The 24,730-nt window shown below is 43.9% G+C and overlaps 1 protein-coding gene across 1 annotated transcript in view; it reads left to right on the plus strand.

Moving 5' to 3' along the window:
* The first annotated feature begins 508 nt into the window (after window positions 1-508).
* Window positions 509-24,730, plus strand: part of tmeff1a (transmembrane protein with EGF-like and two follistatin-like domains 1a) — a 111,542-nt gene continuing 87,320 nt past the window's right edge. The window contains exon 1 of the mRNA XM_085388948.1: window positions 509-1,441. Within this exon, the coding sequence (XP_085245074.1) occupies window positions 1,294-1,441 (148 nt within the window). The 5' untranslated portion in view covers window positions 509-1,293. The remainder of the gene's footprint in view (window positions 1,442-24,730) is intronic.

Raw genomic sequence — 24,730 nt, forward strand, 5'->3', positions numbered from 1 at the left:
TCCTGTATGAAATGATTTCTTATTGATCAGTGGGCCAGCCAGATTTGAACCTTGCCCATATTTAAACCGTTGTAAATGACTTGTTGGCCTATAATCTGTGAAACAGGTGTCAAACATTTCTCCCATCAATGACATGAAGTCATGTCGAGCCACAGAGAACGTTTTTGTCACGAGGTAGAAGCTGTGATCAGTTTCTGGCAAAGTGACCATCCTTTATTTATCCAGCTAGAAAGTCTCAGTGACATTAAAGTGATGTTTTTAAGAGATCAGAGGGAAACAGAAAGTTCAGCAGTAACTCTAAAACAGTTTCAAGTGTCCACGAAGGACTGATGATCACGCAGGTGCAATAACAGAGTCACAGAGTCTTCATTTGATGCACAAACTCTTCATCAATCGATCTAATCTGATAATCAATTCATCGTGACTCGTGCTGATTATTAATCACGTGACTTTTTATTTTCAGGAGAGTTCAGCAGCGTGTTCCCGTGAGATCGTTCCCGTGAGATCGTTCCCGCCTCTCTCCCGGGACTTCTTAATAGAAAAATGTGAAAACTGTCTGAAGCGGATTCCGAGCAGCTGCTGGTGGAACAGCAGCCTCCACCGGAACGATTTCACGTCCTGAGTGGACACGCTTCCTTCTAAAGTGTCACGTGCTCCTTCTTGCATCGTTAACGATACTGAACAAAACGGTCACGTTCGGTGTCGCACGTGCTGCCGGCCGTGGATGTGGGCTGACGGGTTCAGGTCCGCGACCTGCCGGAGCTTCTTTCACTGCAGCCTTCTGCAGCTCAAGGTGTGCGTGCGCGCGCGCGTGCGTCAGGGGCGTGGAGGTGGAGGGGAGCGTTGCGTCCTCTCACGTGACCAGCCCGCCCGTCCTCCCTGCTCTCGGTCCGGATCTCTTTGTTGTGGTTGCAGCGCGTCTGTGAGCCGGAGCGCCCCGCTGAGCTCCGTGACGGATCCACGACGCGCGGGATCGTTTCGTGTGCGGCGCGAGACAGACAGCCGGATCCAGCCGGTGCAGCTCGGTCTGCCTGAAGATAGAGGCGCGGACGCAGGGGGAGGATGCTCCCTGCCCGGACGAACTGTACCGCCTCCCAGACTTCCTGAACGCGGATCCGGCGAGCGTTACCCGCACATTCCTCCACCTTCCCCCCTCTGCGCTCTCCGTCAGTGGGGCACAGTGTGAGCCAGCCTCCGCCTGCTGCACCCGGGATTAAGCTGTGCTTTCCACCTGAACCGACATCCGAGCGCTGCGTCCCGCTGGCGTCTGCAGGTCTGATCGGCTTCTTCGCGATGCTGTCAGGCCCTGCGAGGCATCGCGGGCGTCCCGGCGGGGTCGTCCGGTGCCTGGTGTCCGCCTGCCTGCTGTCTCTGCTGCTGGAGGCTCGGGGGTCTTATCCTCAGAGCGGCGAGTGCAAAGGCAAAGGAAAGGACTGCACAGGTAAGACCTCCACCCCTCCTGCTGTAAATCAGCCTCTGTGCTTTGAATAATCCTAATCTGTATGTGTGATATTCCCGTGGGCACGTCTTCTGTGATTCGGGGACTTGTTGGAGCCGCTGCTGCTGTGGTGACCTTTGAATCTCACTGAATCCTCATTGTCCTGCATGTCCGTGTCTGTTGGCCTGTTTGAGCTTCGAGCTGAAATATGAAGAGTCGGGTTAATGTTCCTGCTGCTGCGAGTCAGTTTAGTCTGTGAGCTGTGAATTTAATCTGCTGGAGTATCCACGCATTTATTCCTAAAGAGCTGTTTACAATATCACAGCTGATCCGAGTTGTATATCTGGTCCATGTTGTCATGATTGGATCCGTGTGGCCTGCAGTCACTTTGTGGGTTGTTGTTGTTTTGTACTTATAATTTTATTTTTCATTTAATTTAACTCAGAGTTTAGATTTAACCTTTTTATTTTAAGGCGTCTCTGTCTCAAACTTTCCTGCTGTTCTTTTGATAAATTTGGCCAAACTGTTGGCTGAAGCTCTTTCCTCCTGTTTCACAGTCTGTCTGCTTTCTGAAGCAGGAATGTTGAGTCGGTTTTATTTGCACATGTAAAGTTTCAGAGGGCTTCACAGACACGAAAACATTAAAAATGGGGAAAAAACAAAATATTCAAACATGGACAAACTAACATACACAAACCTGTAAAACAAAGAGAAAGAAATTCTGAAAGAAACCAGACTAAAGACCGACGTTAATGAAGAAACCGAGCAGCTGATCTGTTCTCCACAGAAGCAGGTTCAGTTATTGACATAAAAACAAGAATCAAATGCAAAATAAAATGTTTTAAGAGCACCTTGAAATTTTTGGTACAGTTTGCTTCTCTAATGTCTTGAAAACAGCAAAAGCTGCATTTCTATTTTTTCTCAGGGAGAAAAGCAGTAAATTGTTTGATTTTAATGAACTTCTCCAGTTTTGGATTCATGATTTTAAAGTTGCTTATTAGGTGAAAATGCAGCTTTAAAACTGCATTTACAGGAACACCAGCAGAGGCGTGCAGGTTTCAGGGGAGCAGTTGGGTGGAGGGACACTCTGAGTGGAACCCCCCACGGTGTCACACACTTCATTTCTTATATTCAGTCTTTATGTATGGGAGGAAAACACAGCGAGGCTCTCAGACGGCCTGTGTCACATTCAAATAATTAATCTCTGCTTTTCTCATTTAATACAATCCCTGCTGACTCACACATACACATGATTTACTCTTCTGTCCTCTTCTGTTTGCCTGGGACGGCAGTCGGGTACCAGCTCTGACTGATGTGAGCCCACTCAGTTCAGTTTTAATGCATCGGACACATTTAATATACAGCTTCATATTGCAAGATAAATATCAGAGATGGCTCCAAATATCTGAGTCCCTCTGCAGTGCTCGGTGACAGTGGGAAGGAAGAAACCTCCATCAGATTCAGGCCAGGGAGACGCAGCCGAGAGGAAAGAGAAGCACGAAGAAATCACGAAACACTAACAAGACGAAACTAAACTCCTCCAAAGTGATCGAAGCTCTGAGGAAGACTTCTGCTCATCTTCCAAACGTTCTGCAAATTTCAAACACGTCACACATGCATCTGTTTTATAAGTCTCGACAGTATATCTCAAAAAAGTGAATTAGGTTGTCTGAAAGCAAGAAGGACATGCAGACTTGTTTTCATCTCTAAAGAAAATTACTGAAAGCTGACACGAACATCAGTTTGCAACAACATCTATAAACTGGAAGAACAGCATCTCACACTCATGTATCCGACTCTTCCTCCTCCTCTTTCTCTTTCATCATGGCTTCTTCATTCTTGCCGAGTTGCCAGCAGGAGCACAGGGCATGTTAGCAAACGTACCTCAGCATCACACTAAACTACTAAGATGTAGAGAATCCACGCCGGTCCCTCAGACGCTGCACAGCTTACATGACTGACAGTAAACGATTAGCAGCGTTCCTGCAGGTCCTTAAAGAGTCTTGAAATGTATTAAATTAATTCATCTGAAAATATGGAAATAGTTGGTATTTAAAAGTCTTCGGTCAGTGTTTCAGGCGTCAAGAGAGTCGATTTTATTCATCGTTTTTTCTGAAAACAAGCACTTACAGATTTTTTTCAATAATTTACTGATGAGCATGAATATCACACGAGCTAACAGAGGAAACAACATGCATAATTTTTAAAGCCAAGTTGTCTGACTGTCAAAGACAAGCGGACATGTGAATTCTGTGAAATTACTTTGTGCAGGAAGTGTTTGAGATGGTACTATGAGGCAGCTCCCACACGTTTCCCTTTGTGGATGCAGATGAGGAAACGTTTAACGCTTTAATACACTCGGCACAGAGCACTAGAACCAGGAGGCTGATGTCTCCTGGTTTGTTGGACTTAAAGTTCATGCAGATCTTTTGAAAAACACCTTAAAAACTCTGAACTCTCTGGTGCCTGTAGGAACCCTGGACAGTCTCATTTATGTATCGCTGATTTGGCCGGTGGTTGTTTGCACATGGAGTGTGAGAACAAGCTGTGCAAACCAGCTAACAGCAGACTAGCAGCAGAATACTGACTCGTGACTGTGTTACTGTTGGGATCGTTTTTATCCAGGTTCAAACTGTGAGGATCGGCTTTCTGGGGTCTTCTGTTGGTGTGCGGAGTATCCGTGGATGTTTTTCAAGTAAAAAGAGTCATTTATGAAAACAATACTATTGAGAACAAGTTGACTGGAAGCTTCTGTTTTTACAAGGAGCCTGAACCAGGCGTGAAATGTTTTATAGTCGAGAAAATTTAAATATTAAAGCTTTAAATGTGCTGCTAATGACTGAGCCTCTGCCTCCAGATTGTTTTCATCATGGAAATGAATTAGCTGTTATACAACTAATTAACTGTTGATTATATATAGACTAAAACTGTTTATGTAAATCTAGTTTGAATGCACTATTGGATACTATCACATTTATGAGGAAAGTGAAAATATTGGTATTTTCCCTTTAGAAGCACCACAGCTCTTTCATATAATAAAACAATGAGCTGCCGCTCACGTCCAGCATCCCTGAAACACCCTCATCGTGACCTCTGCGGTGAGCGAGCACCGAGCTTCTATAAGCCTATCACTTACTCTTAGCGTAATGCACTCTGACAGGGATTTTAGTCAATGCTATTTGCGATCGTGTTTGCATCCTGCTGCATCAATATCTAATATTCATGCATTCATTGCACCGTTACTCTGTTCTTCTTCTTTTATGAAATATTTAAAGGAAAGGAGCAGCAGCCATGTAAATGAGTGTTAGCTGTCACTCTGGAATAACCCGCCTCGCTCATGTTTTATTAATGAACCTCTGAATTGTTTCTGCTCGGGCCACTCGCGGTGTTTGCATTAAGAAATGGAGCGTTTTCCTCGCAGACGAGCGCCGCGATCCTCATCAGAACATAATGCCACGTTCTGCAGAGGCAAATGAAAATGTTCCGAGTCACTAAACAAACCAAATACCTTGATTTTTAGCACGGAAAGCCTAATTCACACAGTCAGCGCTCCATGCATAACAATAAGCGCGTGGCACAGGACTGAGTCTTGATACCAGATAATAATTGACGGCGCTTCTTTCAGAACTGGTGTTCGTCTGAAAAACAGAATAAACGACGAGCTTCTGCCGTCTCGAGAGAGACGGAACAAAATGGGTTTTGGCACTTTGTTGGAAGCAGCGTGCCGCAGGGTTTGAAGGGAAAATGCAGCCCTGGAGAAACATCGAGCATTCATAGCGAACCAATATTCTCTGGTACTGAAGTGTAAAATATAAGATGTGGAAAAGCATTTGTGGCACCAGCCATCTGCTGCTGAGGGGCGACGTGAAGCTTGGAGTTTGGTTTCCATTTGCTGCCGTCGTTTCCAGTTACTTTAAGTTAGAGCAAATTTGGGCAAAGAACGTGGACGGGATGGATGCGTGAGCTGTTTACCGGGCAGCTCTTCAGCCTGTATGAAGTGTATCAGGACCTGTATCATACATCCATGTGTTTCCTGTCTGTGAGCTGAATTGGACTGCACTTGTGGCGCGCCAACGAAGACACACTCAGGTGTTCTTCTGTTAATTAATATCATTAACAACTTGTGACATCAGAAATTCATCTTCTGTGGATGAACTCTGTCTGGCTTCTGGTGACGGTCGTCCTCATTCAGCTCGATGACCTTGGTGTAGAAGCAAACAAGCAGCTCTCCACCAGCTCCGGGTGGATGTCCAGAGCTGGAGCAGGACTTCTGTTTGTAGTCCAAGATGGCAGTTAGAGCAGGACAAGACGGCACAACCGCAACCCAACAAGCCCTCAGAGGAACACGACAAGGACCTGTTTACATCGACTGAACTATCAAAATAAAAGCAAGGACGCTGTCCACTAGTAAAAGGATCGCAACTTTTACTCAGAAGGGGGAAAAACAAACCCCAAAATCAACGATGGCGGCTATCAACATGCAAGGGCAGGCCACCCAAGTCTCATCAGGAAACTTTTGCTTGTGCAATAAAAGCACAACGATGCAGCGCAGTCCGGAAACTCGACGTTGCACAGCTCGAGTCAGAACGACGGTTGAGTTCAGACACATTATATTCTCATTAGGACCGAGAATATAATAAGATCCCAGCGGCCTCGGGGTTTGCATTAGAATAGAGCATAAATTAGTAAAATTATAAAAAAGAACAAAAGCTTAAACTGATCAGCAAAAGTTTGTAACTTTGTAACTTGTAACTCACTAATTAATGGAGGTTAAGTCGTTCGTGTATGTAAAGAAGGTTATTGGGGATTCAGTGCTTCTTTCTGCTAAAGATTACGTCACTTTCTCTTCATGCTGGATGTTGGAACTCCAGCACTGCATTATTGTGTCTGCACAGAAGAGGCAGTGAGACCTGTTAGCCTGCATGTACCGAACACGACGGCCACGATAGCTGGAACTGAAACCTGAAATCAGAAAGTTTCCTTTCCTGAAGTCCTTCAGCTGACTGATGATTGTGTCCCAGCCAAAAAATGCTCTCAAGTTTACCTTTGGTTGATTAATCCCTTAAAAAGAGCCAAACTAAGAGCGGAGCTCTCAGCTGCAAGTCGACTGATTCAAACCAAGATTCGGTAAAGAAATCTGTATCTGCTGGAGAACACCACGACTCAGTGATGCATTAATCCACTCATCCAGGTTTTTACCCAAACCCAGGGGATTTCTTTTGTTAGTTTGCATTGTTGCTGTTTTTGTTGACATCGGAAGATTTCATAAATAAAAAAGTTAAATATACAAGGTCTGCAATTCCATGAATGAAAAACACACCAACCATAAATAATTACAAAGAGCTCCACAGGAAAAAATGCCAAAAACCTTAAATAGATTTATGAACCTTCACGTGTGAAAGTGGGAGCTGCTGGGGGAGAATCATCACAAACAATAGTCAAGGCTTTGTGCTGAAGCGGGGAAATACTGGCCAGCAGTTTATCTTCATATTTCAAATATATTTATTTTCAACGGTGCTCCCAGACTGTGGTAGAGAACATTTGCACCCTCTCTAGAGCTGATGCGGAGAACCCTGAAGTGCCCAGTTTTTCACTTTTTAGAGATGTGATTTATGCTGATGCAGCTGTGAAGGTTTGAAAAGCAGCAGGGAGCTCGAGCTGTGCAGCGATGCCTCGACTCTGTCTGAAGACAGTAAATGTAGCGTGGCCCACGGAGACGCCGACTTTTCAGGGTTCTCGTCTTGTTTGTTTGTTCAGGTGAGGTGTTTGGACATAAAGTCGTCCGCAGGTGAAACGTTCTGCCATAATCGGCAGATTACTGCAAGAACAAGTAAGATCGGCGAGTCTGAAGCTCAGACTTTGAAGTCGGCTGCTTGCACGTCAGCTCTGTCCTCCATATGTTTGTACTGTGTAATTTTGTGGCCTACCAACCATTTCATTTGGGATGCTTATTTTTCTGGAGGATACATATGTTCAGCAGACTCCCCTCGCTGTATCCGAGGATGTGGTTTAGAGCTGTTTTTCAGCCAATTAAATGCTTAAAAGGGCCTATTCTGTTTCTCCTTATTTCTCTGTTTCCTATCATATATCTCCTGTTCCAGTCGTGGATGTTCATATTTAACACGGTCAAAGTTTGGAAAACGAGGTCAGTATGAAGGTCTCTGATCGTCCTGACACTCAGTTTGAAGCAGTTTTTTTCTGCTCCTGGATCTGAGTGATGTCATCGAGTTAATCTGATGAAGCAGATGTTAGACTTGGTGATTATCTTTGGTGGGAACCATCATTTTTTTCATCTTTCATCATTGAAAATAGATTCACTTCCTTTTCAAATAAACAAGCATCTTTACCTGAATAACTCTGAGCTTTGTATTTGCCTTTTTGAAAATTTCACAATTTTTGCATCCAGGTTCAGTAACGTGTGGAGGGAAGTGGAACCTCTGGTCATGACCGACTCTATCAGGAAAATCCTGAAACTGAATGTTGCCCCATCGTCCAGTAAACAGCCTATGACTGGATCCAAGATCGGTGGCATGAAAATGGTTAAATGCTGAAAGTCTGGAACTGGAGTTTTAATGATTGAATTTTAAATAATTTTAAATAAATGGAATCGAAAACCTTTGTAAAAATTCAGCTCTTCTGAGTTCAGGTAGAATTTGTACCCATTAGAAATCCTTGTCATGTTGCCTATTTTATTCTCTACTTTATTAATATTTGCTCGTTCGCCTTTTCTTCATCTGCATTGGTTTAATGGAAGCAGGTGGAGATTTAGCTCCACCTATAGATTAAGATTTTGATCAAACTCAGAGGAAATGAGACGTCAGTTGTAAATCTGTCCTTCTTGTGTCGGCTGTTTGTAGTCTCGCTGTGACTGTGGTCGTTCAAGCTTTAAGTTTGAAACCCGTGGCACACAACAAGTATTTTATTTCTTGGTCAAAACAAGTTAATTCCTGTGGCTTTCTCCAGCTCCCTGCTCTACTTCTTACTTACACAGCTGCAGTATGAGTAATAAATCTCATACAGTAAAATGGCAGGACTTGGACGAGTGCCTGGACGGGCAGGTGGAGCAAAGAAGTGAAAGAAATCAAACTCTACAGTTATTTTCGCCCAAATGTCACCTGAAAACTGGGGAAATGTCAGCAGAGATGGGCTGTAATTAATAGCAGTCGGCTGTTTCCCGACAGGACGAGGAGCACTTAGTCACGATCTGCTTTTATTTTGTCGGGCGCTTCGCTCGGGCTGAGTCGGGTTATGTTCCCTGACAGCCGGGACGGAGCTCACTCACCCTCGCCAAGATAAATGAAATCATACTGTATAATTTGGCCCTGCGCGAGGCTTTTAAACGCTCGCCTCCTGGGAGATCCTTTCAAAGTCCTCCGCCTCGCCCCACGGAGCACGCTCAGAGGCTCGTACGTGTGTGCCAGGAAGCGCAAACACGACAAATTTACTTGGGGAAAGTGTAACGGGCGCGATTAAATTTTCAGCAGCGGCTCCGACATGAACAGAGCTGCGGATGAATATTGATGTTCTGTCGATGCTGTTTACTGTTTACACTCGGAGGCCGTTTAGCCGAGCAGCTGATGATGAGAAGGACATGCACCCCTCAGTAATCTTCCTGCCAAGCTGGAGGGGTGGAGGAGAATAGTGACGAGCAGGTAGAGGGCCGTGGTTCAGGTGTCGCTGTGGTAATGTCATCAGCGATGAGGCAGATTAATCTTTGGTGACCTGTTTTTCAACATGATAATGAGACGACATGAATAATTTGCATTTGAAATCAAGAACTGACAGGACAGCGTTTCTCGCACACACACACTATAATGAATACATGTAAATATGTTTGGGTTGTCAGCTTTTAGTTTTTAATCCATCTGAAATAACAATGCCATCCACAGCTGATTTAAACAATCCCCTCGCTCTTATTTTGAAAGAGCAGCTGCTGGTAACATGATATCCAGCGCACTTCCTGTCGGTTTAACCACAGATAAAAATAAAAAAATGCAAAAGTGAGTCGCAGTATATGGCTGCGCAGCTCATGGAAGTAAAGTCTGTGTGCTTTGCATCTCTTTAGGTTTCTTTGCCAAACACACGTCAGTGTCTGTGTGCAGCTTCCACTCTGGCTCAATATAAATAAGGAGGGAGGCGCTATCCTGTGATCTTATTCAGAAATTTGCAAAATAAAATAAGAATTCTCCCAAAAATAGTCAGTGATGGATTTACCTGCTCTCAGCAGTTGTAACATTTTCACCTCACCGTGCAGGCAGGTCCGACTTACTGCTCCACAAAGCTGTAGTTACTTCAAATACTCGTAGGCTAATATTCTATACAACAAATCTATAACAGCTTAAATGATTAATGCACCATAAATCGATATCTGTATATACGGCACCTAAAACTATAATATAAAAGTAGTGGAGGACATGCTTTCCCCTCTTTAGACTCTGCCAGCATGCTGCAGGTGTCCCAGCTAGAAAGAGGGAGGACGGCTGCTGACAGCCTGCGGCCAAGTTTACCAGAAATCTGATTAAATTTAAAGATGGAGGCAAACAAAACAAGCCTGTCTGTCGAGTCTGCACACACAGCTCCCCTTTTAGCGTCTTCTCTATTCAGCATCCCGTCGCTGTGTGAAACGAGTCGGGGCGGACGGGAGCCACTAAAAACTTTTGTCTAAATTTAAAATCACAACGATTTTAAACTTTGAACAGTGACAGCAAGAAAAACAACGGTTTGCATCTCGGGTGAATCAGTTGGTAGAAACACCATGACTCCTTCAAATGGGCCAACAGCCAACCAATCAGCTTGCACAGCTGACTCACTGTTCCCAGGCCACCAGGCCTTTGATTATAGGCCCGGCTCTAACTGAATCCTGCCTCCCTCGAACTAACATCAGTCACATGAAGGTGGTTCTGCAGCTCGATCATCTCAGGTTTATCAATGTGAGGTATGAGTGAGTTTCCAGAAAAGAGGCAGAGCAGCACGTTTCTGAAATAAAGCTTAAACTACAAACACAAAGCAGCAGAGTGAGACTCTGAAAGCTTTACAGCGCGCGTGGTTTTATAAAGAGCTGTATGAACATGTGTGTTTTAAGTGCTTTGAGTGGTCAGAGCAGCGCTGTAGCACACTTATCAGCATCACTGTCCCGTCGTTAAGCTTCAGGAAGATCTGATGATAACTGCGTTTTCAGGGACATTGATTTGCTGCTTAAATCAGGTTATTCCTGCAGCAAGAGTTACGTCCTTTCAGCTGGAACTCCGGCAGCCTTTCAGAGTCCGAGAGGAAGTGAAGAACCCATAAACAGGATTTAATCCAGTGAGTAGTCTCAATTTAATGCAAGTTCAACAAGAAAACCGGTCTTAGTTTCCCTGTTTTAGGATCATATCACTTTTTAAAGGCTGATAGGATAATAAAATCACTGTAAACTTGCAGCCACAATAAAAAAAGCCCCTAAGAATCTGGATTTCTTAATGATGCTCGACTGGGAAAGACTTCAGTCTTTAAAAGCAAAAGACTCTCTCTTACTATCTGCAGCCTGAGCTCTGAGGGAGCTTCCAGGAATGGTGACGCTGTTTTCCAGAGAACTGATCAGTAGGTGGTGGTTTGTACATGTCGATGTCCCATCTGGAGCAGAATACTGCGGCGCCAGGGAAGACGAAGCGGTCGAGACTGAAGGCTGCCTTCTTACGTCCCGGGAATGATCAATACTTTGAGGCGGCCAGATCTGACTACGTCAAACACTGGACCTCCCCGACCATGATCTATGCATACAGGCCTGCACTGAATCCCTACTTGCAATTATTTCATTAAATTCCCACATTTGTAGGGAAGTTTGCATGGATCCAAATACTCACGGAATATGTATGAAACAGGGGAAAGTCAAATGTCGTCCACTTCCTGTTTGTGCTACACTTCTCTGAGTCTCAGCAAGTAGTTGGTGAGTGTTTGCAGACAGGTGGGTAGTCGGCAGAAACCAAACCAAAGCAATCACAGGAGGGTTTTGGTTTAACGAGTCTGCGCTGGAAGCTTTAGTCCTTTTTTATTCCCACAAATATTTTCTTGCAGAAATAAAAACCCTGGGATTAAAATCTGGAAATGCACAAACATCTAAGGATTCACTTTTGGCTTTAAGCACAGGGTGTCCACATTTTTTATTTCTCCTTAAAGTCTTTGCAGAAGTATCAGTTTGAAGCTGACGATGAGGAGCGACGCAAACACAAAGCTGCATTTTGGGTGATGGCGTGTGTGTGTTTTGGCTGTTTAACAAGCGTTTTATTCCTCGTAATGAAGCAGAAACAAACAGATGATAAATGACAAGATGTTCCTTCTGCTTTCCGTCCCCTTGTGAGGAAAAAACAACCAAAATATCAATTTATTCACAGCACAGCAGATAGCAGCAGAAACAACATTAATCATATTTCTGGCACAGACACAATACCTCCTCCAGGATTGTACATATCAGGCAGTTTTAAGTGTTTCCATGCAGATGCTCCTGATTGATGACACGTCTGTTGTTTCATAAACACGAGCACAGGCAGCGCTGGGAGTTTCTGAGATGATTACACTCAGGACTTGTTGTTTCTGTGACTCCGTTTTTCATGTCAGAAGGTCTTTATCGTCTCCTGGACGATCGCATCCTGAATAAACTCCAGATATTTGAGTTAAACTTTGCTTTTTGTCTCCTAATTTGAATAATTAACGAGTTTAGGTACGACGAGCCCGAAAACTTCCCAGAGAATTTTCTCTTCTCCTGAGACACGGAGCAGAAAGGAGCAGGACCGGTCGCCGGAGTCAAATGGAGAAAATTGAAAATTGATTTTTCTACTCTTTGAGAAAATAATAGCTCAGGAGTTGGTGGGAACATTTCTGCACTTAATTTGACGGCAGTTTTGTCTTTTTGTACAAAATAAATGTCAGAACAGTCATTTTCTCAGCCTTTTCTGTATCACAGCCCAATTTTTAGGATCCCAAATTATCATGACAGCAGCAGTTGGAGAGCTGACAAGTTGTCATCTGAATTCATGTCTTTTGTCTTTTAAGAGCTCAAAGAGCTGAAAGCTCGAGTATTAAATATGAATTAGAAGTGAGATAACACTCTTTAGCAGGATGGGAACAAGTCTGAATGCGAAGCAACGCTGGAGAAATCACTTCAACGTTTTAATGAGCCCCTTAATACAGATTTAGTCATTTATTTGAAAACTCTTGAACTGAAATATCCTCTGTCAGAATTTTAGGCTTGTTTAGATTAAGATTTCTGTTTTTAATAATCTGCACGTAGCAGAAACAACCCCGACAGAAGTTTGAGCTTGATGGGCTCTGACTGCACCAGAGATGAAGAACATCTAAAAACCTGCAGCCGGTGGATGAATGGTATACAGTGGGGCAAAAAAGTATTTAGTCAGCCACCGATTGTGCAAGTTCCCCCACCTAAAATGATGACAGAGGTCAGTAATTTGCACCAGAGGTACACTTCAACTGTGAGAGACAGAATGTGAAAAAAAAATCCATGAATCCACATGGTAGGATTTGTAAAGAATTTATTCGTAAATTAGGGTGGAAAATAAGTATTTGGTCACCTCAAACAAGGAAAATCTCTGGCTCTCACAGACCTGTAACGTCTTCTGTAAGAAGCTTTTCTGTCCCCCACTCGTTACCTGTATGAATGGCACCTGTTTGAACTCATCATCTGTATAAAAGACACCTGTCCACAGCCTCAAACAGTCAGACTCCAAACTCCGCCATGGCCAAGACCAAAGAGCTTTCGAAGGACACCAGGAAAAGTATTGTAGACCTGCACCAGACTGGGAAGAGTGAATCTACAATAGGCAAGCAGCTTGGTGTGAAAAAATCAACTGTGGGAGCAATCATCAGAAAATGGAAGACATACAAGACCACTGATAATCTCCCTCGATCTGGGGCTCCACGCAAGATCTCATCCCGTGGGGTCAAAATGATCATGAGAACGGTGAGCAAAGATCCCAGAACCACACGGGGGGACCTGGTGAATGACCTGCAGAGAGCTGGGACCAAAGTAACAAAGGTCACCATCAGTAACACACTACAACGGCAGGGAATCAAATCCCGCAGTGCCAGACGTGTTCCGCTGCTGAAGCCAGTGCATGTCCAGGCCCGTCTGAAGTTTGCCAGAGAGCACATGGATGATACAGCAGAGGATTGGGAGAATGTCATGTGGTCAGATGAAACCAAAGTAGAACTTTTTGGTATAAACTCAACTCGTCGTGTTTGGAGGAAGAAGAATACTGAGTTGCTTCCCAAGAACACCATACCTACTGTGAAGCATGGGGGTGGAAACATCATGCTATGGGGCTGTTTTTCTGCCAAGGGGACAGGACGACTGATCCGTGTTAAGGACAGAATGAATGGGGCCATGTATCGTGAGATTTTGAGCCAAAACCTCCTTCCATCAGTGAGAACTTTGAAGATGAAACGAGGCTGGGTCTTCCAACATGACAATGATCCAAAACACACCGCCCGGGCAACAAAGGAGTGGCTCCGTAAGAAGCATTTGAAAGTCCTGGAGTGGCCTAGCCAGTCTCCAGACCTCAACCCCATAGAAAATCTGTGGCGGGAGTTGAAAGTCCGTGTTGCTCGGCGACAGCCCCAAAACATCACTGCTCTCGAGAAGATCTGCATGGAGGAATGGGCCAAAATACCAGCTACTGTGTGTGCAAACCTGGTAAAGACCTATAGTAAACGTTTGACCTCTGTTATTGCCAACAAAGGTTATGTTACAAAGTATTGAGTTGTATTTTTGTTATTGACCAAATACTTATTTGCCACCCTGATTTACGAATAAATTCTTTACAAATCCTACCATGTGGATTCATGGATTTTTTTTTCACATTCTGTCTCTCACAGTTGAAGTGTACCTCTGGTGCAAATTACTGACCTCTGTCATCATTTTAGGTGGGGGAACTTGCACAATCGGTGGCTGACTAAATACTTTTTTGCCCCACTGTATATTGTAATATATCTATATCACTAAAGCACTTCTGGATGGATGCAAACTGCATTTCGTTGCCCTGTACCTGTGCATGTGCAATGACAATAAAGTTGAATTCTATTCTATTCTAATGTGAAGCTGACCTCGCCAAACTTCACCAAAGTCAGAGCAAGACAGCGACGGAGCGCGTCTGTTTTCAGAGCTTGTTTGCGAGCAGAACTAACTCGATTACCTCAGTATTTATACTGTTATTGCACCACTGATGATGTGCTGTTGAGCAGTTTTCTGTTCTGCATCACAGAAAACTGAAGAGCTTTTGGGACAAAACAAGAGATTCAAAAATCTCATTATGGGTTCTGGGACACTGTGACAAAATAATCTTCCTTGTAATCAATAAAATATTTGTGGTTTGGTGAAGCCTGCTGGCAGAGGAACGGACGTCACCCTCCCCTCTGTCCTCGTCACCGGAGCCTCTGAGTTGTGAGAACTGAATGTTCTGTTTGCTTTGACCGCCAACGTTAGACAACAACACAGCGAATGCTTTTTAAAGCCTCCAAAGACCTGCCACTTTCCAGAAGGTCTGCAGAAAAGTATGAAGTCCGGTTCACACTTTGATTCAGGGCTTTTACGTCTGTTACATAACGGAGTCCGGAGGGAGCCGTGAATCAGACCTTCATTTGTCGTAGATCTGCTGTCAGGTCGCATTAGCTGTGGCTGGCTGGATGTCGTCTTTGTGCTGAGCTTGTTTTCTAATTTCAGAAGCATTAAGATCCTCATTCTTCAGCTTTAAATGTCATTTTATACGACGTTTAAAGTATTCATGTCTTAACAGCCGTCTTTACAGGACTGAGAGACGGAGAGTAGAGAGATTGTCTTAGACTAGACGGTGTTACCTTTCACATGAAGTCTCGTGCATTTATTTTGACATGCTGTAAATTCACGAGCAGTCACCACAGCAGCTCTGCACGTCTCATTTGGTAGGTTTTTTTAGGTTGAAGGCCCGTCGTCAGGAATCTGTGTCTGCTGTTGAAGTTCCTGTCCCCACATCATCGCTGACCTGGTGGATGTTTTCAGGGAAAATGGTCCAAGTAAGGTTAGAGGATTGTCTCCAGTGATGACTCGGACCTGTGAGCCCCTCGGTGGATTTGAACTCAGCAGGAAACGGCGCTCACCTCTGCTCCACCGTCTCCCTCGTCATCGTAGTCTTTCTACCTTAATGGTTCCCAGAAGGTGAATCCTGTGTCCTCGGTGGTTGGGCTGCTCCAGTGTTGCAGGAACCACTAATTGCAATTGATTTAGTCAAAATTGAGATCTCGATTATTTGACACAGTTACTTGGGGCTGTTAACTTTACAAACACTGTGCATGTATTGATCTGAAGAGTCTCTGACAGTGAATTTCTTCACACCTAAAAAATAAGTCACCTAAAAATGAATTAACCCATGAGAACCAACCAACACGACTGAAGGTGGACACAAGACCCTCTGTGGGGGAAAAGCAGGCGTCTGCAGACACCACCACGTTTTTATATCCTGTAGGTTGTTCTTGTTAAACAAAGGCTCTCTTTCAGTCATCTTAACTCGAGTCAAACTATAGAGGAAGTAAATCTGTGCGTTTGTGGACGAGTAAAAGTGCAGCGCTGTAAAGAAAAGAGCTGGATTCATAATGAAAGTCAAACTGAGCACTTTATCAGTAAAAGGATTGAAGATTTCAGGAACTTCAGGTTGAGCTGTTGGAGTTTGTGGGTCAGGGTGATCGGACCGCCTCAGAGGTCTGGGTTTGTTTTCTTAAAATGCCAAAAACAAGAGTTTGTGGGTTAAAGTGGGAGCGATGAATTTTGGATTGCATCACCTTCCTTTTCTTTTGGAGTTTATTCGAGTCTCACAAATAAAAATGGAGCCTGAAGTCATGCTGACCTTTTACTTGCAGAATCACGGAGACCACCTGCTTCACTCTGAGTCAGTGCAACCCAAAACTGAAATGCCAGCACAGAGTGTGCTCGACAGATTATATTTGTGAAGGACAGATCGGATCAACCCGCGTGGCGTTTTCACTGATGTCGATTCGCTTTCTCCCGGCGTCGCTCCTCTCCAGCTGAGGAGGAATTATCCGCCGATCAGGTTTGCGGGCTGAGTTTAGGGCAAACCAATTATCTGCAGCGCTACAGGGTGACAGACACTTTTAATTGTCTTCCACGAGGCAATAAAGGGTGTTTGTCAACTGGCTGGATGTGGACTTTCTAAATCTGTTGTGGCTCTTGGAGTTTAATTAAGCCTGGAGGATAAATCGAGCCATAAAGTCACGGTGCTCTTTGGAGGAAGGCTCGGTTGTCTGTCAGGAGGTCTGCGGACGTCACACAGTGTCTGCAGTTGTTTTTATTAAACTCAAGATTCACAAGTTGACTCAGATTCAAATCATTTCTCTAAAACATGACAGTAACACTATGATATCTAATATTTCAGTCTCAGTAAATTCTTAAATGTAGAAGTTATCTAGCAGAGATTGGAAGTGTTATTCTAATCGAGTCGTGCTGTGAACAGAAAGAAACAAACCCCTCGTGCTGTCTCTGTTCGTGTTTACATGCATTGACCAATGCTACGAGGACTATTTTGTTCTGGAGACTCTTTATATTTTAAATGTTGCAGAAAAAGCAGGAGTTGACATTGATTTACAAGAAGCAGAAAAGGGAATTAGAGGAACGTCTGGAAAAATAAGGACCACTTTGTGCAGCTTCTCCCATTAACCTTAAGATTGGGAACCACTGTCATATGAGAGAGTTCTTGTGACGACAGTGACATAAATTTCACATTTATTACCGTCTAATCTTCAGCGAGTCATCTGGAGCCTTGCTTGCAGCTCTGTTGGAGTTAGAAACTCCAGACCAGTAGTCTCATTGTGGACACAGGAAGTGGGCTTGTGTTGGCCCACAACTGCAGCTTGTGATCAGCTTAATGATAAATTTCACATGTACTAGCCTAAGTGTCTGCAGCCTCTGTGAGGCTATGGGTTGACCTGAATGCTAACATTAGCGTGTTAGCATGCTCAAAGACATAATATCCTGCAGGGCAGCCAGGACAAAGCCCTAAAGCCCAGAAAACAAGAGTCCAGTAAACATGACTACCTAATGGGCCCTTACACGTTACATGGAGTATATTCTGGATAAAAATGGACACATGACTTGAATTTCAAATATAAATATTTAATAATTTTGGATTCCTTTAGTTAAAACGTGCTGGTAAAGATATTACCTGTACCTACTGACCTTGCCTGCTGTCATTTGTGCAGAATGCCTGTAAACCCCTCGATGTCAACAACGCAGCAGTCCATTTTCAGCGAGTGTCTTTCAAGCAGTTTGTCAGCACAGCTGCATTTTAAGTCATGTTTAACAAGCAAAGAGAAAAAGTGGCGCTCAAACGAGGACGAAGAGACGAGAGCAGGATGAGCACATCGCCTCGACTTTGGACTTTAGCAGCGTTATCAGTGACTTTGCAGAGCAAGAGCCCCGAAAGATGAAGTTCTGTTTGTGTTTTTGTAAATGTCTGAAACATTGCTGCCACTTATATGCCGAAAATCCGCACTCGTACTGTAATATGTTGTGTGACGTATGTAGAAGCTAGTCTACTGGGAATGAGTGTTGAATGAGGAATTCTATAAATGGGTGTGCTTGTTATTTGCTAATATTTTTGCACTTGTAGTTGTGTTTGCTGCAGTGTGATGTGGTGGTAAAGCGATATCTGCCCTGGGGCCTTTCACAGAGTTGTTACGCCTCTGAACAGGCTGGCGGTCACATGATCGTCTCCCAACAACAAGCGACAAGCTGTTATGACATCATATGTTTTGAAATTAAACGCCCTCTAGTGGTCAAGTTAAGCTTGTCATGCACACTAGCACAATAGTAGTAGCTAATTAATGCTGCAAATGTTTCACAAAGGGGTTTTATGTATATATGTTTTGGGCGAAAGCAGCACGCGTAGCGAACAGAAGAGCTTTGCTACATAAGCTAATTTTTCAGTTCGATTCAATTTTATTTCTATAGCGCCAAATCACAACAACAGTCGCCTCAAGGCGCTAATGACCACGCCAGTTAGCATCCCTTAACTGTTTATTATAAAGAAGAGTGCCTGCGCTCTGTTTTTAAATGCCGGCAGACATTTAACTATAAGTTAGCACAGTAATTATTTTTCATATAAAACAGCAGGAGTTACTCTTACATATCGTGCACGAGCGCGTCCCACAGCATGGTTTCCTTCCACCAATGGGTTTTGCTGAAATCAAGTGAAAAGGACACAAAACAGCAACAACACTGTGATCCGTTTTCAGTCTGATCAGCTGTTCAGCACATCCTACTTTGGAGTATCCGTCATCATGTTACTTGTGCACAGTAACAACCTTTTGCAACAACTTCTAAAACTGGGTGTCTCAAAAATGAATTTATGAACACAGTCAATTTCTTTGTGTTTTATTGCACTTTTTTTGCAATATATTTATTTACTGTGGACGTATTACATCGATATTGTTAAATTTTGGGATATAAAGGTTGTATTGATGTGTAAATAGGGGTAATGCTCCAAAAATGCAGAATTTAAAAATGTAAAGATGAGCTCTGGTGGATTTGTTCTGTGGTAGGTAATCAGGTTAATAGACATAAATTCTTCACAGTTCATGCAATCTCTCCTTCTCTCTTCAATCTGGGGGACAATAAATATATCTCTGCAAAATTTCATAGAAACCCATCAAACAGTTGCTGAGCTGCAGTCCACTGCTGTCCCTGCAGGTTCGGCAGTAATGCGGTTAAAAAGCACTTCAGCAGTCTGGGATTCTTTTGTCTGTTTTTCAGGATAAAACAGCTTTTTGAACCCATCATTTTGGCATGTGGTGGAGGATTTGAGAAGGATCTTGTTCCTTGGCGTCACCGTTGTTTGTCAGTGCTGCTGTTTCTGTGGAGAGATGTGCAAAAGTAAACAAATAAAATAAACAAATCTAGATATCTTCGTGTCAAGTGGAAATGCACAGCTTTTCTGTGGAAACCTGTGAGTACCACAAACCACAGCGCTCACATGTCTGAAACATTGAAAATGCAGGACATCCATCAGCCTCTACACGTGTTTCATGAGCTGCAGCAGCTCCCGGTAACGTGATCCTGCAGATCTGCAGGTGTGCTGTAGCCTGCAGGCCTTCAGGTGAGCTGACATCACGTCTCTCTGTATCGCTGCAGCGTGAAATACCGATGTTTGCACTTCAAACGAGGGCTGGCGTGACTCAGCTGAAGCCTCAGATGACGTTCACTCCCAAAATGTAAATCTTAACAGCGTCTGACTGCAGGTGTGGACGTTTGAAGGGGCCAGTGTTTGATCGATCCACCTCTTTGATCTCACACTCATTAGCTCAAGTTATTTTCAGGCTGCAGGAACACGAGCCCTCGCTTCCTGTGGTTTTTCCTTCCTTATCGCCTCCTCCTTTATCAGGATGGAGGGCAAAGGTCGTGGGTTGGAGCATCACTTTGCTTTGATGACCACTTTATTTTATGTCATTGCAGGAAAATACCTTCAAATATAAACACTACAAACAGTCCTGGACATATTTTTGTAGATGATCTCTTTTAATTTTAAGACTCTGTTGACTTCATCATTGGAAGATTTGCAGTTTCATTGCTGAAAGTTGAGCTGAACTGAACCTGACTCAGTGTTTGTGTCTATAAAGTGATTGTAATTCGACTCAGTTAAATTCAGTTTTATTTTTAAAGCATCAAATCACAAAAACATTTGCCTGAAGCAGCTTTAATAGAAGAGTCACGGCGACGTCGGCTATCCGCTTCAGTTATTTTGAGAGCCCAACATTAGCTGCTACGAGTAACCGTTTGTAAATTGTGCCGAAGCCTCACTCAGACCGAGGCTGTGCGACAGCGAATGGTGGTAGGCGAGATCCAGAGTTTGATGGTGTGGACGTGTGATTCAAAACGTGAGCCTGAAAGGGAAAAGGCCTCGAGGAAGGTCAACGAGGCGATGGCTGGATCAGATCAAGGAACGCCGGGAGGCGCTCTGGATCAAGCCAGATGGAGACGGGTGTGGAAGCACATAGACCAAAAGAAAAAGAGAAGAACACTCGCACAAAACAAAAGAAGTGTTGTTTCTGATATGTTTGGTTTTGTTTGTTGTTATGAATCCATCACAGCCATTGGCTTGCAGCAGTGTGGCCTATACGGATGGTTCCCTCATTCCTCCTTGATGATTGCTTTATTTCTTTTATAGCTCACCCATCAGAGAGCTAATCTCAGCAGCTAATTGGAGTCACTGAACTGGACCTCTGGGCTGTGTTTGTATTTCTATTGCTGTTATCAGAAGAATAATACAGCTGCTGTGTGCTTGTCTGTACTGCCACTGTCCAAGAAGTCTAAGCTAATGTTTCACTGAGTGAAACTTCAGGATTTTATTGTTAATAAGCTCTAATTAGCGGCTGTCCGTGTGATGCACCGTACAGTCTCCACCCTCTCGTCACTCCAACATGGTGCAGTCCACAAACTGATGCATGAGGTCATCCTGCAAACAGTTTTTCAAGGTTCCTTGCATGTTCACTGTGAAGAACATAGATTCAAGCTGCCTCAGTGTCTTCTGTCTCCTCCTGTGAGACCAAACTGACTCCATGATGTTGATATCAAGCCTTTGTGGGGGTTCGGACCATCTGTTGATCTTCTGCTCGATGAAGGTTTCTAATGACTCTGGCTGGAGCTTTTGGCTTTGTTGTTCTGCTCCGGGAGGATCAGGCGCCTCCTGGATGGAGCTGCTGATAAATGAGACTAAATATGTCAAATTCCTGGAAGAACTGCAGACTGAGGCGCCCGCAGCGTCTCTTAACTAAGCGTCTGACTCACACAACCTGCGAACACGTCTTGATCTTTTTTGATGTTTGGGCGTCAAACCAAAGGAACAATTAAGACTTGATGACAGCCTCCTCCGTCCTGGCTGAAAGAATGAAAATGATTTCTCGGTGACATTGGCTTAATGCGTGGGCTGCCAATTATGTGAGGTGATACAGCATGCGTCAATGGTTTGGTAGATTAGGCGTGAACGGCAGGTTTATGAAGCCAGTGGGACTGCAGAGGCCTCATTTGTCAGATTTAGAGCGGCTCGGCCTGCCCGCTGCTCTCTTACAGCAAACTCTGCCTCTCTCTGTCGGATTCGCTTCTGATTGTAGAAAAAAGGGCTCGCAAACATGATTCAAATACAAAGGTTGGGATTTAGCTTTGGTTGGAATATCAGGGTGTTTCCAAGCTGTGAGGAGCCACAAGCACTTTCTATCTCAGAGACGGTGCAGTCGTTTGTCTCGGCTGGCACTGAGGCCCAAACAGTCATCAAACAATACACCAGCAATGCACTGTGGGAAAAATGGCTAAAGTGTGACAAAGTGTGATAAAAGAAGAAGAGGACAAAACGAGACGGCTTAAGAGCCGCCACTGCGTCATCACACGGCCACATCCTTGCTGTTGCCGTGCAGGTTTTCCTGAATGAATATGTAGGTGTCCCCACGTAGACTGTGGTAAAAAGAGGCCTTTTCCTTCCCACTGTCGCCAAGTGTGTGCCGTCTGACTCGCTGGGGTTTGTCTGTATTATCGTAGGGGTTTACCTTGCAGTGGAAAGTGCCCTGAGGCAACTGTTGTTGTGATTCAGCACCTAGTAAATCATTATGAAGAGTTTTGCTACTTAGCTGCTGATGCTTGAATGCTCCTCGCTCTGTGGAGGAGAGCATCATGAAAGTTCTGTCAAATATCTGCAGAAACTAAAACAGGAAGTTTGATGAGCTAAACTGGACCAATTATGGATGATTCAGCAGCTCCAAATTTTACATTCAAACCTGTTGAGGCTTGTTTAAAATACACATTAGACAGATGTTGTACATCTGCATTAGCAAATGTTAGCTGATCAGCTTGTACCCTACTGGAGGAGCACGAGGAGCCTGGAAATGTTTGATTAATGGATTCTAGAACTGTGAAGTTTTCATTCTGGGCAGATAGAAGCACGTGGAGGAGGAGATGATGTTTTATCATCCGACGAGCTGATGTGATGCTCTGTTTATTCTCAGGCCTCCAAATCCCCGGAGGAAGTTTACAGCTCTGAATATTTACTGCAGAAAGCAGCTGTGCCTGCTTTATTTACACACAGTTCTTCGTGTGTGGGAATTTCTCTTGTGTTTGCCTTTCACTGGTGGATGCAGTCGATAACCTGATAGCAGCTTCTGTAGCTTCGGGCTTTGGAAAGCAATACCAGGGATTTTTGCTTTATTTAAGCTGCCGGTGATGCCAGATTGGGCTTTTTCTGCCCATTTGGGTCAGCTACTGTAAAACTGTTGGGGCCAGATTTCTGATATTTATGCCAAAAATAAGTCTGTAAAATGTGAACGCACTGATATGTTTTGTTGTTTTTGTTTCAGTGTGACACTCATCCCAAAGAAACAGAAAATATGATGTTTTTATGGCAGAACTCGCTTGATAGTTTTCTTCTGCACATTGTGACACTTCATTGCATCCAGTGGCAGACGGCACACAGGAGACAATAAAGCTCTCCTATTCTGAATGTTACCAGCCCACTCAATGGGTGCCAGTTATTATCTGTCCCATGGTTTATGTTTTCATATCTTTAAACTATCACAATATTTTATGTGGGTGTTTGTTTGTTAAAAAATAAGGCTAACACAGAAGTTATTTTAGCTCTGAACCTTTAGCGCTCAACATCAGAAATGCTAGCTTATTAAACCAATTACTAATTTCATCTCTGACTGTATCCAGTAATGGGAGCTATGGCCGAGTCAGGTGGATTATAGGATGGATGACTTTAATAAAATCAGGCAGTGTTTTGATAAAGAAATGATCAGTTGTGTTAACCTACAGAGAAGGAAGGCTGCCGGTGCTAGCATTGCTAACATTACTGTTAGAATGGCTGGTAAGTCTAAGGTAGTTTTTGGTAGCCCCCCTTTGTTTTACAAGAAAATCTTCGCACCCTCCACCCCCCTAGGGGGCGTGCCCCCCACTTTGGGAACCCCTGGTCTAAGGTTTAATTTAGGTGTAATTGATTTTGAAATTAGGAATGGATAAGCGGTTATAAAAAAGTGTTTTTGTCAGTGTGATGAGCTTCATGACTGATTGGAGTCATTAGCAAATGAGCGTGTGCTACTTAATCCTCCTTTGCTGATTCTTAGGGGGACCATCCATCCATTTTCTTAAGCTTATCCAATTCAGAGCTGTGGTGCGGCTGAAGCCTATCCCAGCTGTCATAGAGCGAGGGGCGGGGTCCCGGACAGGTCGTCTGTCTGTCGCAGAGCTAACACAGAGAGACATTCAGGCTACAGCCACACCTTTTGTTTCGTTTTGGCCTCCCCTCCACACTGAGACGGCGCTTTCCTCAAGGACAAATGCAGCGTTTTGAAAATGCTCTCGAAAACGCATACATTTCAAAACGGAGCTGTCCTGTCCCAGTGTGGGTGCTCGAAAACGCAGACTTTCTAAAACGATGATGCATTTCAGTCATGTGATGCAGTCATGTGACCAATTAAACAAACATAGCGAAGTGCATAATACAGCAGTTGTTTTGTTTGCTCTCAATTTTGACAGCCCTAAAAAGATGAATATCAGTCTGTGCATGCTCCAGGTAGCTTTTCTTCAAACTCTCACTCGCTTTTGCGCAGGACTGGAACGGAAGCGTTTTGGGCCGTTTCAACGTGGATGCACAACTCTGTGAAAACGAATGAAAACGCTAGTGTGGACGCAGAAAACGCTGTTTTCAGATCTATCCGGGCTAGTGTGGACGTAGCCTCAGATCTGGATCTGAAGGGAATTTCCTCAAAGCTTCTTAATGACCAACAGGAAGACTTCCACTTCCAAAGAAGTCTACAGAAAATTTGTCCTCAGCTGATGTCTTATTGAATTCAACATCATGTTCATTTTGTAATTGATGGTGTTTAATAGAGTCAAACAGGAGGGTTGCCTAGGTTACGCTCATTGGCTTACGACCTAACAATCACAACTTGGTAGCCAATGAGCAATCAGTGTTGCTCAGTTTCCCAGTCAGACCAGCTCCTCACTCATCCGGTCCAATTCCAAAACACCAACATGGCGACAGCAAAAATAATCATCGAAAATATGGTACATTGATCTGTAGACGTCCCAATATTGTCACTTTCGGTGCTGTGAAATCACAGATGTTCCTTTTTCTGCTGAAGGTGCCAGAAATCCATAATAAAACCCAGCAATGATTGGCAGCAGGTCCTCGTCTACAACCTGCTTTGGAGGCTTTAACTGAGTTTGTAATGAAAGCAGTTTGGTTAGATTTGGTTTGGGATCTGAAACCCTGA

This window comes from Rhamphochromis longiceps, linkage group LG18 (assembly GCF_057381845.1).
Source record: "Rhamphochromis longiceps isolate RC_006_pf linkage group LG18, R_longiceps_female_GT1.1, whole genome shotgun sequence".
Taxonomy (NCBI): Eukaryota; Metazoa; Chordata; class Actinopteri; order Cichliformes; family Cichlidae; genus Rhamphochromis; species Rhamphochromis longiceps.